This window comes from Silurus aristotelis (assembly GCF_946808225.1).
Source record: "Silurus aristotelis genome assembly, chromosome: 13".
NCBI classification, from domain to species: Eukaryota; Metazoa; Chordata; class Actinopteri; order Siluriformes; family Siluridae; genus Silurus; species Silurus aristotelis.
The window spans coordinates 15,835,853-15,856,754 of record NC_139586.1 but is presented as its reverse complement, the minus strand read 5'-3'; the positions used below and the strand labels follow the sequence as shown (position 1 = coordinate 15,856,754).

General features: G+C 37.6%; 3 protein-coding genes across 25 annotated transcripts in view; 2 read left to right on the top strand and 1 right to left on the bottom strand.

Annotated features, from left to right (window-relative positions):
* myo9aa (myosin IXAa) overlaps positions 1 to 8,083 on the bottom strand; it is a 92,250-nt gene extending 84,167 nt beyond the window's left edge. For 16 of the 23 annotated variants that reach the window (XM_083558668.1, XM_083558686.1, XM_083558687.1 and 13 more), the window contains exon 1: positions 7,655 to 8,072. The gene's annotated coding sequence lies outside the window, so the exon portion shown is untranslated. Of the gene's footprint in view, positions 1 to 7,654 lie in introns of all 23 variants that reach the window. The other 7 variants (XM_083558679.1, XM_083558671.1, XM_083558685.1 and 4 more) reach the window with 2 other exon arrangements.
* rxfp3.3a2 (relaxin family peptide receptor 3.3a2) overlaps positions 1 to 20,902 on the top strand; it is a 446,825-nt gene that overhangs the window by 172,739 nt on the left and 253,184 nt on the right. The gene's annotated exons all lie outside the window — the stretch shown is intronic.
* Positions 8,341 to 11,569, top strand: senp8 (SUMO peptidase family member, NEDD8 specific). Its single transcript, XM_083557986.1, has 2 exons — positions 8,341 to 8,473; positions 10,668 to 11,569. The coding sequence occupies exon 2, from the start codon at positions 10,689 to 10,691 to the stop codon at positions 11,337 to 11,339; it is 651 nt and encodes a 216-aa protein (XP_083414112.1). The 5' UTR covers positions 8,341 to 8,473; positions 10,668 to 10,688; the 3' UTR covers positions 11,340 to 11,569.

Here is a 20,902-nt window from a genome sequence, read left to right as displayed (position 1 = left end):
ATCACAAGATCTTGCACACGTGTGCAGGCTACCAGTTTGTGTATTTGATAGTAAGTGAACGAGTCGGCTGCTGGTATGCAGCTGCACCCATGGGGTTTTTTTCCACTCCTGTCTGTCAACGAAGGAACAAAATGTACTCTATTGGATTTTGCTGCTAAAATCTTTCTTTAACACACTCCAGCTGGCTGCAGCATGGTAGCATACACTATATAGCCAAAGGTTTGTAGACACATGACCTTTACACCCATACATGCTTCTTCCCAACACTGTTGGCACAAAGTTGAAAGCAGACAACTGTATGAAATATCTGTATGCTGTACAATTACAATTCCCATTCTCTGGACCCAAAAGACCCAAACCTGTTCTATAGCCAGACAATGCTCCTGTGCACAAAGCGAGCTCCACGAAGACAAGTTTTGTTACATCAGAATGGTAAAGAGTGAATGCAAAAGAACATTTCAGGAACATTTAAATATGTACAATCTAATTCGACTAATTATTGTAAAGTCTTCCTGGTCGTTTCCACCAAGTATCAGATTAAGAAAACATTTTGAACTTGTTTTTGAAATATTGAAGTTTGGATTCATAAATTCCAGCCGATTTCCAGGATCTAGAATATAGATCCTGAAACAAGTCTACAATATGAGAACCTCTAGAAGATATTTAGAAAAAAGAAAAAGGTTGTTTTTTTGGGTTTTTTTTCCACCCTATGTTACAAACGATTTAAAAAAATTAAATTTCTAAAAAGTATGAAGCTTTTGAAATTATGTACTGTACGATTTGACCCGGAAAGTCAACATACCATAAATGTTTTTATCATCACACAGGAACTAGAATGTGACAGCAGTATTGTTTTTCCTGAACTGGATGGCCTATAGACGGGCAGTGTGGCGGAGCGATGCTGAAGGGTAGAAATGCTACTCTTTGCCGCACTGCAGTTCTGCTCTGGGGGTTCGGCTGACTTCCCTGCACGTGCTCAAGCCTGGCAGCAACCCAGCCTCGGCTCAGCTTCAATCTCGCGTTGCTTAATTAAAGAGGGCTGTGGGGCCACGGGCAGGCCTCTCACAAACCTACACACACACACACAGTAAATAATCACATTTGAGGATGCTGAACAACACCTAAATGCAGCAAAACAGCAGCTACATCCCCTGCTCTAAAAAAAAAAAAAATAAATAAAATAAAAGGGTCTGTGTCATGCTTAACGCTGACAGGTGGTAGAAAATGCAAACATGCCTTGTTCAAAATAGAGTATTTTAGCACCAGTAAAAGAGAAGCTTAGTACAAAAAAATAGCCATCCACTGTTAGTCATTTACTGGTTTTAATCCGGAAATGGATTATGGAAATGTGGCATATTATCCACTTTTACCAAAATGCTGACTACAGAACTTTTCAAACGTAATGTTTTATCCAGCTTCGTATTTGCTTACAGTCAGACTGCCAACAAAAGGCAGCTAATTGAAAAATAAAAACACAAGTATCCAGTACAGAAAAAAAAACAAATATTGAGTGTGGAATGAACAAAACAATAGAAGCCTCCTAATGAAACTAAGAACAGCGTAGAATGAAAAAAGGCCTACATGAAAATCATCACAGAGCGAGATCCGCTACTTTTACAGCCTCGTAATGTCTGCGTCTGAGAGAGACATCCGGGACATTTTAAAAAAAACAAGTCACGACAGACTGCTGAGAGTATTTAGAACAGACTGATGCACTGACGACTCAGCGTTACATACACTAAATAAAGTCGAAAAAAAAAATATATATATATATATATATATATATATATATATTTTAAAGTAAAGAGCTGGCCCTGAGCTCAGATGGTGTTATTATTAGCACACTGCCTGCACAAAGTGAGAGGGAGAGAGAAAGTAAGACGGAGACAAGAAAGGAAGAGAGTTGTGGAAACAGGGCACAATCAGCCATCACCCCTTTGCCCTGTTTTTGGTGGGAGATTTATCCTCCACCCACTGTCTGGACAATGACTCTGATGTGGGCCAAACAGGAAACACTTCTTTCACTACACATATAATATAGAACTCTTCAATAGCAGAGTTTTTAAATTTTTAGTTTTTTATTATTATTTAGTTTATATAAGGCCAAAATCAACAGATTAAAATAATGTGAAATCTGGTTTGAAATCAGACGTCCCTTTAATGCCTTGGAGATTAAGTCTGTACACTAATTTTGAAAAATCTAAAATCAAATAAATATATTCTGTCCCTTTAGTTTAGGCTAAATATGAATCAAACAAAATTAGAGCCTGGAACAGTTTCTACATTGTGCATATGTTTTACTGGACTGAAAGAAGGGCAGAATTATGATGAACTATGCCAAATATTACGAAAACTTAACCACTGACCACATCTTTAAGTCCTACAAAAACAAAAACCACATGGCTTTCGAGGACCCAAACTATTCATACCAAATAAGAACCATAATCAGGAATGGAATTAAATAAAAGCATTAGACTCTGCAATGGTAGATATTTTGATCCTTTTTGGATGAACCATTGCACCTAACAGTCTTGAGGGCATAAACACAGACAAACAAAAGACAAGTTGCTGGATCACACAGAGCACTAAACCAAAGAAGGGCACCAGGATATGCAAATGCTACCAATCTGCCATCGGATAGGTTGTGATACTTGGTTTTAAAGAGGTAATTCGGGTGATGTTTGCACTCCCAAAATAAAGGCTGTCGCATTCGTAAAGAAGCATATGGACAGCTGTCTTCTGAAGTTCCTTATTTTACCCACAACTGAAGGCAGCATCTTATGCATCCTTAATGGAGCAGGCAAACCTGTAATTTTCTTTACTAGACTGAATCCCATTAAAAGGCTGCAAAAAAATCCCTACTGCTCACTGTGAAGTTTTTCTTAAGTAGGGTAGTGTGTGTGTGTGTGTGTATATATATATATATATATATATATATATACATACACACACATACACACACATATATATACACAATTTAGAATTGTGCAGAAATTCCTGTAAAAAAAAAAAAAAACTACTGTTTTAGCCTTGCGTAGCCCATGAGGTCAGATCACAATAGTGTCAATGTTATGGGCTCATGTTCAACAGAAATACACAACAGTCATATCATAGATAACACACCAAGCTTGAACATAAAAGGAGTTGAAAGCTGCTAAGAGTTCATGTTTAGGTTCCAAGTCCATAAACACTACCACCTGCTGAAAGAAACAACACTCGAATTGATCAAGAAAACAATGCCAGATGCAATTCCTGTGATGTCGTTATTACTGCAACAATATTTATAAAAACCAAACCTGCTGACCACATGCACAGTTCAAAAATACATCACAGCACTCAGCAAATAGACCCATACCACACCCCAAAAGAGTTATGAAAATGCCTTTAATAATAAAATAATTGGCTTAGCAATCAAGATGTTGATAATAGATGAAAAACCTGTAATGGAAACCCTAAATCTGCTTTCTTGAATATATAAAAGTAAACCCAGGTAGCTCAAACGCCACAAATCATAAGCTGACCTGGAAAACTATTCAGATTTGCAAAATCCTGTCTTGGTATCTACTGCCTATAGTCTCCACAGAGAACATGCATACTTTTGAAATAAAATAGGATACAAATCTTTCTAATCTCTTAAAAAAAACTGCCAATGCGTCTTGAAACAACAATGCAGTTTTTCAGACACAAGGCTGAAAATATTGTGTCCAAACCTCCAGAGGACCGAAACCCAAGAAGAGGACAAGTTAGCTTATTTCAGGCATCTGCGCTCGTTCTCACTGACAGATAAAGGACATTGGAGTCCAGATTTCCTTGTTATGATCCTGTATTTTTCTCTAAATTAACAAAAGACCTTCATTAGTACACCTAGAAACATAGAAACCACAAGTTAATAAATAATTCAGGTCTTAGACAGACAATGAGAAATTTACTTATCATTGTGATCAATTACCAACAACTAATCACAACTTTAGTACATGAGATACAAGTGAAAAAATGTCAAAAGATTACATTTCCAAAGAGTTTGCACTTATACTTTCACACTGGGGCTCAGTCTATAAACATTAACATTCCAAAAAAACAGAGCATGTGTAAAAAGTGAGCTGCTTCTGAAACATGAATAAAGCATGAATTACAAACATTACTAAGTCAAAGCCAGGGCAGAACAGTGCACGTCAAAAAGAACCGCATTCATTCAAAGTGGAATGGATCATAAAACCGTCTCAAACATGAACAGCCTTCTGAAGGTCCTAAGAAAAGCTATTTGCATATAATGACGTCTTTAAAACAGGATATGTGGATTTCTCACCTCTGTGTGCAAATGTAGGCCATCTACCCTCCCTGACAGAAGACCGAAATATTAACCAGGAATAGGATTTGCCAATGGACTAGAACATGCACACAAAGTCACACTGGGGAACAATTACAAGAAACGAAGGCAATTCACATATTGGAATATAAGAGAAAATTCAAAAAACCTGCAAAATAATTAAACAGATTCAGTTTTAATAGGTCCCAGAGCAACAATCACAATGCTTTAAATATCAACAGTATACAAGCAGCTTTAAAGTTATGCTTTGAGTGCAGAAAAAAAAAAAAAACATGTATCCCACAATGCACATCATCAGACTCCATATGAAATAGCTCCACAAGGCCATGTACTGTTTTCAGATACAAAAGTAACTAATCCTTTACTCTTTGGGCGATGATTAAAAAATAAAACTACAGAGCGCAAGTCTTCTTTTGCCAACGCATGCAGTAAATGGACTGTTCGAGACGTACAGGACTTAAATCTACTAAAGACATGGAAAGCAGCTGACTCGTAGCTGTTCATCTGATCGCAGTCAAGCGCCTTCTCTTTTTAGTAAACATAAATATTTAGTCTACGGTCACTTGCACTCGTACAAAACAAAGAGCAAAATCACTTTCCAGACAAAACGTTTTTTCAAGTTTAAGCCAAAACTGCACTTACACCTGTCAAAACTGTGTTACTACAGATTTCTCACTGACTTGAGCTACTACTGAGTGTAAAACTTAAAATTAATAAAAGATATTTCAAAACAGCCTTACGTTTTGAGTATTTAAAAGGTTACACACAAAATGCCTTCAAGATTTCAGCCATCCTGTACGGTGCATTAGACTAAAGTAGTTTGCATTTTAAGTTTTGTTTCTTTGAGGGAGATTTTGTCTAGAAACACTTTACTTTCAGTCAATGTGAAACCTAACTGTCTTACTAACATACAAAGGTGCATTATCAAATGTTACGACATCCATCATTTAAAATCTTTACAGTTTGAAAATTAGACCTTAACGTTTCATTTGCGTCGCAGAAGTCCCTCCGTTCTGGAGTTGTCCTTATTTGAGTCATCATCCGTCCTGATTAAATGTTCATTAGGTGAGAATAAATGAACCTTACATAAAAGCTTGTCTCTCTGCATCAGAGTCAGACTGATTAATTTGAGTGATAGCGATGGAGATGTGATGAATGTGATGAATGTGATGGAGATGACGGAATCAAAAATGAAAGGGAAAAAAAAAAAAAAAAAAAAAAACACTAACCCCCAACTGTCACGGCTTGTACACGTCACTATTCTGGACAAAGACTGTAATCCAGTGCAAGCACTGTAAGCAATAAGTATAAAACAGGATGCACATGGGGCATTTGTCTTTTTTTTTTTTTTCGTCTCAGACTTTAGGATGAAGCAGTTGTCCTCTGCTTGCCCTCAGAGTCAAGCCAAACAGCTGAGACAAACCCTGAGCATTCCTCTGCACACAGTCTGATCACCTGTGACTGTTAAGTAAGACTGGCACAGGACAGGTGCATCCTTCTTTCTCTACATACCATACACTGACTCAAAACAACTCTGCTTTATCTCTACATATAGATCAGTCTCTTATGAGCTACATAGGAAATCACAACAGATTAGTAACTACAAACCTCATCACATACAAGACAATGTATAGAACTATTTAATAAGCTATAAAACACAATGTGCAGTTATAAGAGTTATAGCAAGAGGTCTGTACAACCACAAAAAAAAAAAGTTTTATTTTTTTATTTATTTATTCCTCTTATACTACAGCAATTTAGAAAACATTGGTGGTGGAAACATTCCTTTTAAAGATACAGCCTTTTTTGTAAGAGGCTCCAATTTGATTAGAATTACAGCAGACACCACTGTCAGAGCTGCTGATATAGAAAATGAATCAACAGTAGTGTATGGATTGATGAGCCAAGATTACTGCACAAACTCACTGAAAACAAATGAGGTAATGGTCACACATTCACATGCCTGTGCCCACACACACAGGATGCAAGTTCTCCTCCATTCCCTAAACATGTGTTGGAACAGAAAGGCTCCATTTGTCAAGCAGTCAATGTCCCAAATAAAGTAAAAACCTGCCCTAGAGGCCTGCGATTAAAACAGAATGAGCACTCACATGATGCAGCTTTCAACTGCATCAGTTCAACTGCATGCAGGCCATTTCAGAATATCTTTCAGAATACTTTGTCTTTTCCTGTGTTCACATAAATGACCATGTGGGCGTGTCCTGTACAACAATTTTATTGCAGTAGCTATAGAAATCTAACTAGTTAAACATTAAATAATGCTCTAATCAGGGTGAAAACTGGATGTTTGATTAGACACCATACTAGAGTCTGATTATCAAAGCAGCCTAACTGTGCTAGCTACATACACACAGAGACACAGGCGAGTCTTCTCTGCTTCATTTTTACAACTAAACATCTCTATACATATTTTTATGACAGCATGATTCTACTTTCACACATGTAGCAATCGTCACTACTAGCAGCCGGTCGACGTGCTGTAAAGTTGACAGTAGGTGCTCCTACTTCTGGTCTTCACTCTTATTGGTAGTTTCTAAAACAAGTATTTGAATGAAGTTAAACTTTTCTCAGCTTTGTTGTGTCGCTTAACACGGACCCATTTAGTCATCCACAGCTGCCAGAAGCCATCAGGTCTCCACTCACTTTGTTGCTGAAAGGCACTGTGTTTGTAAGACAGCTTTTCAAACGAATCACATGCAAACACTAAAGAACTGGGAAGATCGAACCACATATGTTATAGGATTGGATTGAATTTGTCCGAAAAATCATTCCAGCAAATTGTTTGGATTGATCTGTTTGCATGGTCACTCTAAATCTGCATAGAACTGAGAAAATGACACACATAGAAGGTGACTTGTGGGGGAAGGAGGAAAAGTTTACTGTGAGCAAAGTTCCTAAATCAGGGCACTTCTCAGGGGGCGTGGCCATGCAGGAGGCCCAGGGTGGCAACCAAAAGTCTGAGTAATCAAATCGCTATTAATCCCCAAATATTATATTCATCCTAAAACTCATGCAGAGATTATTAATTATACCCAGCACACTTCGCATTAACAATAGACATCCATTAGAAACCTGAACCTTGTGCTCACATAAGTATATAATTAGGTGAAGCCGTATCTTTGCCCACCCTGGCCACCCCTATGTATTAACACATAAACCGGAGCCTGACGTCCACCTTTTACAACACTGGTAAGTCCAGGAACAACCAGGCTAACTCTATAGAATTACTGAGGGGGAAAATATAATATTAGGAACTTCGTTCCACTCGAACGGGCGAAAGAGAAAGTATATAAAATTAACACTCACCTTCTCGAAACATTTAAAACAAGGCGGAACAATCCTGTTTTTTCCTCGCAGTAGCTGCAGATATAGTAGTAGCAGCGGCGGCAGCGTCCTCCTCAGGAACACTGATTGCGCTCAGCAGCGCTCGCGACTCTGCCCTGTTTAAATATCCCAACGGATTTTCTTCCTCCTCTCACAAATGTTCCCTCGCGCGAACTTCCAACTCACAAAACGGCCCATGACAGAAACCCATTTCTAATTCCCCGTAATATATTATTATCACTTCTCCTTCATTTCCATATTCCTTCTTCTCATTAACATATCAACCTGGTCAGCTTTTCCTTCCTCTCCAACGTCCTGGGTTGCCTTTTTTTCCTCCTCACACACTAATCACTGCTGCTCCGCACATCTTAGCGTAACCGCGATGCGCGTGCACGCCGCTTAAACGCGTTTTCCTCTCATACCCCGCCCACATTCCTACAAGACCCGCCTTCTGCATCGGGATTGGCTGATATTCTGTAGTCCGGGTTTATTATTGACTATTTTCTGAATCGTAACGCGGGAGAGGCGGGACTCTTTATAATACAGGTGGAGGAAAAAAACACTGTAGGCGGAGCTTGGAAAAAGTGCCGTAAGATGATTGGTTGTCATGAAGAGCGATGAGCGAATGGTTTTAGTAACCATTACGAGGCGTGAAGCAAACTTGTCCTGCCTTACTGTCGTAAAAGACGCTTTTTTTTTTACGACAGTTGTTTCTTCTGGTCGTTTCCGACTGTTCGTGGTGCATGGTAAAAAAGGTTGCTGCTATGACGCGACAATTTGGTGAATGTTTAACAATATAAGGTAACGTGTTTTATTAATTATTGTGTGGAATATGCTTATAGGCATATTCTTTGCGGAATCAAGTTATTGCCCTTTAAAAAAAGCTTTTGCTGCATAACTAACTAAGGCTTCCTGGCTAGCAAGGTGTTGTAGATGAAGAGAGTTGTTCAGGAGATTGTTGTCTATTTACTTTTTTCGTGTTAGCGGTTGATTTTAAGACAGTAATGATATACAGTAGGAGATGTGAGGTAAATTGGGAATGCAGTGCCTCATCTCTGAAAATCTACTCCTTAGGTTAGAAAGTTTGGAAAAACTATTTTCTGCGCATACATTCAATGACATTGAATATAGTTTTAAAAAATTGTTACTTTGCAGACCTATAAAAGATCTCTTACAGAATTACCATAGACATCAGTGGTTTTGGATGTAATGGTCATTCATTCATCTTCAGTAAGCATTATATTCTGGTCAGGGTCACAGTGGTTCTGGACACACACACACACACACACACACACACACACACACACACACACACACACACACACACACTCACACACACTCTCTCTCTCTTTCAGGGGTAATTAGGAGTGGCCAGTTTACCTAGAGAACCAAGTTGAAACCTAGACAACCTGTTAAACTCCACACAGATAGAAACCCGAACTCAAACCAGGCTTTGGAGCTGTGATGTGAAGGTGTTTTCCCCCAGTGATGGCCCATGCATTTCACATCTTCAGTGGTGTCCTACCTAAATCAATCTACCTCTTAAAACTAACATTATGGCACTGCAGCTTTAGAAACCATCAATATAATGCAGAAACACAGTATAACAGAAAATATATAAATAAAAGTATGAATAGTTCATGAAAAATCTTGAAAACCCCCCCCCCCCTGCCTCCCAACTTTTTGCGATGACTGTAAGTAGTATCATTTGTCTAAAAAATTGTTAAATGTACACCTCTGCATAACATTGTATCCTGATTAACTTTAAAGAAAAAAGAAAGAAATATAGATCACCTCACAACAAAGAATAACTTTATTAACGTTTTTTAGTCGCTGAAAAAACTCAAGCGGCTTATCAGCATAATTGGGGTGTAATGTCTTTAAGTGACGCCTTAATTTTTTTGGCTTAATGCTGTTCGCTGCCAACATTTTTATACACAGTAAACATACCGGTCTTTCCTCGTCTCCCACTGTAGTCACAGTGAAGCCAAGAGCTACATAGGCTTCGTCATATTTCCTCATCTTAGGTTTCAGGAGACTTACGTTTGTCTCATTATCTCTGTCTCTCTCTGCCTCTTTTTCATCCCTGTTAAATATTTTTCCATGGTGTCTCTTAAGTGTTTGTTATCTGCACTTCATACCTCCTGCTCTGTGCTGTGTGCTCTTGTTCAGTGCAAAAAACCCTACTCCCTGCGGCAAAAAAAAAAAAAAAAACATGTTCCCCCGGGGTCACCGCACCCCCCCTGGCATCGCCCCGAGCCCACCAGGGGGGCGCACCCCACTATTCGAGAAGGACTGCATTAGGGGTCGCCACAGCGGATCATCCGTCTCGATACCCCTCTGTCCTCTACATCCGCCTCTTTCAAACCAACCACCTGCATGTGTACCACTTTTTTGTGTAACACAAATATGTTTGCGCTTGCACGGTTTCCTACAGATGCAGGTTGCCAGTCTGACTAGTGCGCTCTCTGACCATCCAATCAAAGGACGTAAAAATACTCACGTGAATGGATGCTGATTAGGTGGCCTTGGAGTGAAGCAATCCCAATCTGATTGGTTAAAGCAACAGCTTCCAGCAACATGGATTTTAACTTCTCAAGAGCCCATACTGTTGATTTCTACTGGTCTTATGGCACTATGTGATGTGATGGCTGAAATCTGATCGTATTTAAACTAGTACCTAAACTTGCACTCAGATAACGTGCATATGAGAGAAATGCTATAAAATGAAGAAACTAGACTATAGTAAATAATTTCATAAATATTTATGGACAACAATATAATAAAACGTCAGCAGAGTAGGCCTTCACCCCTTGTTTCATTTTGGGAAACATTTCAGTATTTGTTTCTGTGAGACAGATTGCTGAATGTACACAATTATTGTGCTCACAACTCGCAAAACAACAAATCAAACCGAGCACATTGTGTAGGTCTACAATACTTCGTAAAGCATGGTAATCAGTCTTAACCTTCTCCTTCTCATATTGTTTTCCAGTAACCTTGAGGTCCTGGTGTCATGTCCTTAGAGATGGACCCGGTTGTGCTGAGCTATCAGGACAGCTTGCTGAGACGCTCGGACGTTTCGCTGCTGGAAGGCCCCCACTGGCTCAATGACCAGGTGATTGGCTTTGCCTTTGAGTACTTGGCCATGGAGCACTTTAAGAGCCTGGGTGACAGCGTGTGCTTTATTAGCCCTGAGGTCACCCAGTTCATCAAGTGCGCGTCATGCCAGGGTGAGCTGGCCATCTTTTTAGAGCCACTGAGACTAGCGTGGCGTCGCTGGGTCTTTCTAGCAGTCAATGATAACTCCAACCAGGCGGCTGGGGGCTCACATTGGAGCTTGCTGCTTTACCAACGCAACTCTGGTCATTTCTCCCACTACGACTCGCTGAGAGGAGGCAATGCCACACATGCCCAACGCATCGCTGCAAAGCTCCAGTCTTTCCTGAATGCCGGGACCGAGGTGCTCTTTGTAGAAGAGCCATGTCCCTTTCAGGAGAACAGCTATGATTGCGGCATGTACGTCATCTGTAACGCTGAGGCTCTATGCGAAAGCGCTCATATCGGGGGATGCGCTAGGCTTCCAACGAACGCCATCACGCCCTCATACATCACCAGGAAGCGGACAGAATGGTATTCGCTAATTCAAAGACTTGCAAAAGACTAAGCACGAGAGACATCTTTCCACATGTTGCTTATAAATAAAGTCAGCATTTACAACAGCTGATTCAGCTCAACAACAATGTAGTGAAAGATTTAATCAGCATGCGTTACTAAGTAGAGAAAAAAACTCCACTACGCATGCGACTGTTTATCAGGGTTTACTGAATTATTATTATGTGGGGAATAATAACTTTCACTAGTGCAGTTATAGGAAAATAAAAATTTTAGATCACATCAGCTGTCATTGATTATTTTTCCATAACTGCACTTTCTGAAGCGTTTTCTTCCTCCACCAGCACAGCAATTTACCAACAAGTAAATGTATTTATTTTTTTTGTTAATGAGATATTGCGGAAAGTCTGAACCTGTTTTCACGGGTTATACCCCATTGCAGTTTAATTCTCCACACTATTGTTCACTTAGTTCAGTAGGGATGATTATACTACAATAATAAACAGATGAAATAGAAAAGTTTTCATAAGGTGAAGCATTTATCATTTTTAGGATTGAAGGAGCTTTTTAACAGCCTCATTAATGAGATGTTAGTTTGTGCGTTCCGGTTTCTCAATTACATTCACATGATCTTAACGGAGTATACAGGCAAAGGATCTAAGGTTTCTCGCTGCTATAAGCGTTAACAGAAAATTACTTGTTTCAATGTTGACACAACATTTAAGGCAGAACTGAAATTCTAAATGTTAAAAAGTGTGATGGATTTTTGAAAAATTAGTGATTGTTGGCAAATCACTGTGGTGTGAGCAGAACAACACACTCTGATCCATGCTATTATAGGGAAATTACTGTGTGGGAACAGCATGGATTATTTTTACTGCCAGTTGTGTGTTATTTTGTGCTTAAAACGGATGTTATGATGACTATAAACACTCAATGCCCTCATCCCCCTCTCTCACTAGGCACTTCTAAGTGGTTCTGATAAGACATCATCTATCCTAAAGAAACCCTCTATTCTTGTTCCTATTTTTATTATACATGGAATGCGAAGGATCACCTCACACACACACACACACACACACACACACACACACACACACACACACACACACACAGGTAGAAATAGAGCAAAGGCAAATATGACATTTGTTTACTGACAAACACATGCCAGTTTTTCAGTTTAAGTTTAATAGGACATGCTGGTGCCAATGTCTATTTAACAATCCACAGTAACACTAATGTGTGTGATGCAATCATCAAATAACACACATATAATGTTTTATTTACAAATCTACACAATGGAGGAAACTTGAATCAAATTCAGCACAAGTGAATAGGAGTGAGTAGGAGATGAATGTGACAAGACTTTTTTCGCTCCGGGTTCATTTAAACTGAGAATAAACGAGAAAGAATGTAGATTGTGTCCCTTTACTGTTTGAGAAGAATGTAAAGTTTTTTCCCCCACTTGTGCAGGTTTCTTTACACATGGTCCCTGCTGTAATCACGTGTTTGTATGTGTGTTTATGGATGTTGTTCGAGCGCAAGTGTGTTCAGTGTGTTAATGTTCAGAGCAGGCACAACGCATTCTCACACCAGCGGAATGCATGCCGTCTGGGCTTTCTCATGATTTTTATTTGAGCAAGATGAAAAAGGATCTGCTCAAACAATAAAGCATCTTGGAAAAATAAACAATGGCAAGAACGACCTCTGTACTTCTGGAGTTGTATAGCAAATTACTTTCCTATTTAAAAGTAACCAAATCTGAAGGAGATTCTAAAAATGATTTATTATAACTCCGAAATCTGTGTTCGTTTTTTTAAGTTTGCAAAATAAGCTAATCTTGCTTCAACATATGAAAAAAAAAAAGTTAGCAAATTTAGTTACACTTACCCATTTTTTTAATTTTAGCAGAATTAGCTAAACTTTAATGTTTTTTTTTAATGCTAGCAAAATTAGCTTAACTTACCTCAACATATTTTTTAAATTAGCAAAACTAGCTAATCTTGCTTAAACATATAAATATTTTTTTAAAGTTTGCAAATGTTGTTAAACTTACCTTAACATATTTTCAATGCTGGCTAAATTAGCCAAACTTTCCTCAACATTTTTTTAAGTTAGCAAAATTAGCTAAACTTTCTTTGACTTTTTTTATGCTACCAAAATTTGCTAAACTTACCTCAATTTTTTTATTGCTAGCAAAATTTGCTAATCTTACCTCAACATATTTTTTTTTATTGGCAAAATAAGCTAATCTTGCTTCAACATATTAAAAAAAAAAGTTATCAAATTTTGTTAAACTTAAACTATATTTTCAATGTTAGCAAAATTAGCCAAACTTTCCCCAACCTTTTTTTTAAGTTAGCAAAATTAGCTAAACTTGCTTCAACATATTTTTAAAAAGTTAGTAAGTTAAGTTAAAATTACCTCAACAGATTTTCAATGTTAGCAAAATTAGCCAAACTTTCCTCAACATTTTTTAAGTTAGCAAAATTAGCTAAACTTACCTTAACTCAAAAATGAAAGAAAAAAACATACTTAGCAAAATTAGCCAAACTTCAAATTATTATTTTTTTAAATTAGCAAAATTAGCTAATCTTACATTGTGGTGTTTTTTTTTTAGTAAAAAGAATTAGCTAAATTTACCTCAACATGTGTTTTTGCAATTGGATGGTGATGCATTTTGGAGAGAAAAAGTATATTTTGTACGTCTTTGTTTACTCCAGAATATGGTAACAATTCCCTGAGCTGCTGCCAGGACGCTTGTCCTCAGTTATCCAGACATGTGCATGGAGCAAGAGCTTCAGCATGAATTACTCTGTGTGGTGTAAGAAGCTCAGTGCTGAGGATCAATTCATCTGATTCTTGATGAAGAGGATTAGATGTGAATTATTTAAACCATTTGGGATAGGAAGCATAAATCCAATAATGGGAATCATAAATCCAGTAAATGTTACATGTTGTTTTCGAGTATTTTTAAGAAGCAAATTTGTAAAATGTAGCTGCAGATCTGTGGCATATAAACTGTAAATTTGAATGAATAAATATTCATATTTAAATCCATGTTTTACCATACATCATTGCATTTATTTATTACTAATCCTATCAAAATGATCGACAGTATTAGAGTTTTATCTCCAAAACCAACCGATACTGTAAGTCTAATGCTGACTTGCTGTAGATTAGCCTTTTTTAGATGTCGGATCAGATTTTAAATGTAAAAGAAAGCTCCTGAAAGAGCTCGCTCAGCAGCACCAATCGACTTAAAACATATTTGTGTTCATAAGAAGAAAAATATTTTGTTACAGAATGTAAAGGTCTGTAAAAGCAGGGATTTTTCTACCAGTCCTGACCTTCAGGAGATTAGTGTCAGAACAAATGCCCAAAGTGAAGTAAAAGCAACATTGTACAATTTCTAACAAAAAAAGTGCAGAATCACCACATCATGTCCTGTATATCAGGAATTAAGTCACAACATGATAAATGGAACATTCCACTGTAAAACAAACAATTAAATATTTGTGATTTACCTTTGTTCAGATATTTTTGTGCTAATTTGTTGGTTGGTTCAGTATTTGCATTTTTCTGATACAATGATGTGAAATGGAGGCATTGTTATTGTTAATGCACTTAGTAACTGTTATCAGTAGGTAGAGCATCTAGCATTGCACTTTTGTCCACAGATCACAGGTAGATCATGTCTGCTCCACATTCTTCACTCCCACTGGTAATCGGTTGATCAACATGCCAACCAAGTCAAGTTTATTTCTATAGCGCTTTTCACAACAGAGATTGTCTCAAAGCAGCTTTACAGAAATCAACAGTTAAGGTGAATTGTGTGGTTTTATCCCTGATGAGCAGCCGTGGCGACTGTGGCAAGGAAAAACTCCCTTAGATGTAATAAGGAAGAAACTTCAAGAGGAACCAAAACTCAAGGACTCAAAAGGGGAACCCATCCTCATTTGGGTGACATCAAGAGTGTGATCATAAATCTTTAAACAATACAGAACACTGGAGAGCGAGAACTAACATGAGCACTGGAGTATAAGATTATAACTGCCGTGGTCACTCGTGTCACCAGAAGTCACAGACTATCATTTCAAATGAGTCTCTGTATGTGTGAAAGCTTTTTCCTTATTCAAGCTACAGTTAATGTCTTATAAAGAAGTAATTGAGGCATCGGAGCAAATTGCTAAATGCAGAGTCCCAGAATACAATGCAGCAAACCCAATACTTAGCATGGACAGTTGGTATCTCGATGGTGCTGCAAACTGGTTTGAATCCTGGTAAGGATCAGCAGGTGAGAGTGATAGAAAAAAGGTCTGAAATACTGCTGCATTCCTGTCTTTAGGTAGGCATAAAGTGAGGGCTGAAGTATTAATTTATTAAATAAATTCAAAAAAGACACGTTTAAACTATAAAAAAGTTGATCACGTGTTAAGATGTTAAGAGTTCAGGGTGGACTTTTCTTTATAAACAAGCACAAAAAAAAAAGAATTCCTGCATGAATGACACATTTGCCAACATGGTTCATTTAGCATTTACATTCCCAGGTAAAGTGCTACACATTGATAGATGTGAGCTGAGAGAAATCCTCCCTGAAGGAGAAGAAGGGCCCCAGAAGCTCCTCAGGTGTTTCACATTATCTCATTTGAAGGAGCATTAACTCTATTTCTCAGCTGTCAAACTCTCCGAAGTGCACACACGTTTACAGCATTAGTGTCTAACTACAGTCCTCCAGCGAACTCTTCACACCACTGATTTATCCCACAGCCACGTCATGCACATCTGAAACCCACTACATCCATTTTGCAACCGTTTCCAGACCATTTAATGTACAGGAAGAAATGATCAGTATAACTGGAATTCTCTTGCTGAAAGATGCCATAACTCTTTTACCCTGGTTCCGATAACAAAAAAAAGGTGAAAATGCATCTTTGTAACACACACCCTGACGACACAGCATTACAGTACGAGGTGTTTAATGTGAGAACATGTTTTTTGAGTATTTTAAACATCATCCTCTTTACATCACTTATTTTTATTTGTGGACGGCATTAAAATGCCCGTCACGCACCTGATCGCTTTTGGTATGATTTAGAGAGTGTAAAAGGGCCATGTGGTTGTGGCTGTGAAGGATAACGTTAACATTTCTTTAGTCGATCAAATCGAAGAACAAATCCAAGTGCTCTTCATATGTAAACACTACAATCACATCTAAGTTTATATCTGGTACAAGGACCTCTAATTAACCTAAGATGATAAGAAATAAACCAGTTTATATACAGTTATTTAAATGTACATCTTAAATAAATGGAACACAACATATTTATCATAAAGTGATTATTATATAACCAATAAACCTAAATTTAGACATATTTACTCATTTTTTTGCATAAATCTGGTATGATATATTGTACATTATTTAGCATTTTTCAAGGTCCCCTGGTGGTCTAGTGGTTAAGATGCAGTGCTCCCACCGCTGCGACCCGGGTTCGATTCCCGGTCAGGGAACCATCCCCAGCCACTCTTAGTGCCGGTCCCAAGCCCGGATAAATTGGGGAGGGTTGCGTTAGGAAGGGCATCCAGCGTAAAAAAACATGTGCCAAATCAAAACGTGCGGAGGATCCGCTGTGGCGACCCCTAACGGGAGAAGCCGAAAAGAAAGTAAGTTATTTAGCATTTTTCAAAAATAGTTTCAATTCTTCAAATAAGCAAATGATCGGTGCAGGTACAATTACAGGTACAAATTATGTAAAATATCTTTTAAAATCTGCACAAAATTCTTATATCGGTTATATTAAAGAGAACTGTATATATTAAAGAGAACTGTTAGAATTTGCCTTTAGATAGATATGTTAATGAGTATGTCCACATTTATTGCATTGTTAAGCCAAAACTAGATTACTATTTTTTTAAAATCTATATGTTAAGGTTATATTTAGCTGTTTTTATATTTTTCCTCCATCCAAACTGACTTTCCCAAAATAAAAGATAAAAATACCAGAATTTAGCTGTAAATGACTACTACTGACCCACGGAGGTGGTGAATACTTATACGACCCACACGTCAGCTTTGTTGTTATTTAACCTGGATATAGATAACAGCACAGTCGATTGTTGGAGATATTGTGTAAATCAAATGTGTATTTCTGTTCCAGAATTTAACACTATATAATGTAAAATAAAAAAAAGTCTACAAGCCATTTTAGGGCATGTTGTAATAGCACTTGGACATGAATTAAACATCGGCTACTATAATACTACAATGTTAGAAAGGGAAGTTAACTGGCATATGAAAGCAAAGAGCTTCCTCCTTTTGCTTTCTCTGAATAAACCTGAAAGCCCAATAGTATGTTCACACTCGATCATTACACCAATATGTTCTTGTTCAGCTCATTGCTGTTATAATAAGTTCCAGTAATCTGAGAAAGCTTTCGCAATGGTTTCGGAAAATGGCTGTGGGATTAGTGCTTATTGAGCAACAAAAACTTCTGTAAGATCTTGCACTGATGTTGGATGAGAACATTTGGGGTTTAATGTTGCGTTTCATCTTAAAGGTGTTCAGTGATGTTGAGGTCAAGGCTCTATCCACCTTGTATGCATAAGAACCACATATGGGTCAGATTTGCACAGTGTATAATGTGTCAAATATTGTTCCTGTTCTGTTCCGTCAGATTATTTTAAATGCGCTTGGGCACGGTGTGTGATTGGATAATGTTTATTAGCCCAATGAAATCCACTTAGCGCGCATGTGATCACGGGAAGCCGCTTGCTCCTGAAAGCCTGTGCACAAGGCAGCAAAGTCATTTTACGTAGAAAAAGGCACCAAGTCTCAGTTGACACAGATATGAGGAGAATGATGACTGGGTTAACTGCTATTTCACATGAGAACTCTGCATGTTAATGATATATGAGGCCAATGTGGCCTGTAGGTCAAGTACAGGATCTGTAACAGCTTGCTCCAGGCTGACCATGTTAGCTGTGGAGACGCTTTCAACAGCAAACTGAGCAGAGAAAGTGCTCTAACTGTATTATAAAGCTGTACAGCATTCTGGAACATTGTGTTTTTGTTATTCCTGTGAAGTAAACATGTTCTTTCCTCACACATCGTTTACTTGTTTTCACAGGAATAACAAAAACACAATACCGGCCAACAAATTAGCACCACAATCACTTAACCCATCATAATTCATTCGGTCTAATCATATTTGACGTTATCATGATGGCTTCCTCTGAAAGACATGATAATCGATTAATGGTGTTTGTCTCCTCTTGCTGTCTGTGAGCGGAACTGCAGACTTGATACACCTTTGTTTTAGAATCATTCCAGAGAAGTGCAGAATGTACTACTACTACCACTGTTACTACTATGACCAGTATTACATTTACAATATGTACATTTATGCCTTTTTATTTTATTATTATTATTTTTTTAAATAGAAGCCCTTATGCAGAGCAACGTGCACGTATCTCATTTTGAACAGATGCAGTTGAGGGTTAAGGATTTAGTTTTATTTTAGTATAAACCAAGGTGTCATTTGAGCATTAAGGCCTTACCGAGGCAGCTTGGTGGTGCTGGGATTTAAACTCACAACCTTCAGATTAGTAGTCGGAAGAATTATCACTGCTGGTGATAATGATAATAATGTAATTATTCTACCACTGTTAATAACAATAGTTGTAGTAGTAATAATAATAATAATAATAAAAACATAGATAAAATGGGCATCTAAAATTGCTTTTATTAATTTTTAATCCATGAGCAGCTGGGCACAGAACTCAACCTTTCCCCGAGCTTCATCGATCAACGAGCACAGACTGTCTAGACTCGGAACGATCGAAACGCACCCTTATATTTAATTTTATTTAATTCTTCAGACACTTTTATTCAGTAGCTACACAGAAATAGAGTAAGGCCGGATGAGGAAAGATCGTTTTGGTCAAGCATTACTACTGTTCGAGCAGCTCGGCATGAAACAGTATATCTCTGTACCATAAGCAACACTCCAGAGATATTCGCTGGTGATACAGAGCGTTTCCTGAAGCTCCTTCAGAAGCCTAATCACGGAATAATTTATGATAAATTCATCCAGACTCACCAAAGTCCATTAAGTCGAGTGGGGCCTGAAAGCAGTGTGCATCCTGAGGGAAATGATCTGCCCTGCATGAGGCCGAAAACAGCAGTTAGGGAAGAAGCAAAAAAGGTTTCCATATGTGCAGCAAGTTAAATAATCATAAACAATTGTTTTACAGCACCATGGGTTTCAGAGACATGTGGACAACAGATTTCACACACTCACACACACACACACACACACACACATGCACAAAAAAACATACATCATATGTACATACATATAAATACATAAGATCTTACTAAAATGCTGTCAGATTTCACCTTTATTATGCGTATTATACGTATGCACTTTAGACAGCACATGTATTTTCAAGATGCCAATATTACTCATTAAATGAAGAAAAAATGTATGCACTTTTTCTTCTTTTCAGGAAATGAAGATGATGCAATTTCCTGTTACGTTTAGAATATTCTATATATTTCATAGAGGTAAAAAGGTGTGGGGAAAACAAATTCTACCTTATTCATTCAACATACAGTATTTAGACAAATGATGTAAAAGGGTATTTCAAGCATGAAAATCATTTCTAAGAAAAACCTCATTACTTTAGAAATGCAGTATTTCTGTAGAATATTTAAATGAAATTTTAATGGAACTCAAAAGGAAAAATTCTCATCCCAGATTTGTTTTAGGCTTTGAGATGTTACGCAATCATTATTTACTTGAACTGAGAATGTATAATATGCAAATTAGCACATCTTTTATTGACCATTTGCAATTTTATATAAAGCCTGACCATCAGGAGTGTTAAACAGAAGACTGGGTTGCACCATGGTTTGGCTGCATTCTTGCATCTGATTGGTCAGAAGGTGTACATTATTTTGTGTACTGCTCCATCAGCAGTTCACCCAGAAACATCAACCCCAAGTTTAGATTAACGCACTCGTTTTAATATGGTATTGTTTCTATATTAACAGCTCATACTCTCAAAAGCGGACACACAATCAAAGATTCATTCCAAAACGAAATACAAAATGTGGTGTTTAACAAGTAGGATTATAGCAGCATGGATTTAGTGATTCGGTTGCAGTATTTTCAGCGTATATATTCAAAATAAAAAATGTGTGTAATTTGCATTTTGGGGGGGGGGGGAAGGCAGTTGAATAGCTTTGCCAAGTTCATCACTGGTTGGTGTGGTGACTTTTTTGTTAAGAGAAGAATCTTCATTCTGGAGTTTATGCTGTTTCTGGAAAGTTATATAATAGGGGCATATAGCTGCTATAATGTAAGTAATTAACTTACTAACGAGCTATAAACATTTAAAATGCCATTTACTAATAAATTATACATTATAATATTGTTCTGGAGTAGGCTGAATAACAGTACAGATGTATGAAACTAATGGATAACATGGATTATATTTTTCACAGGTCTGTCAAATGTTAATTATTTATTAGAATGTACACAGATGAAGGACACAAATAAATATGAATAATCATGTTTGCAGTAAATATGGCTTAGTGGATCACTAATAGTC

Excerpts from the sequence above, each read along its gene's own strand:
- senp8 (XM_083557986.1), top strand. The coding sequence starts at position 10,689 with ATGTCCTTAGAGATGGACCCGGTTGTGCTGAGCTATCAGGACAGCTTG.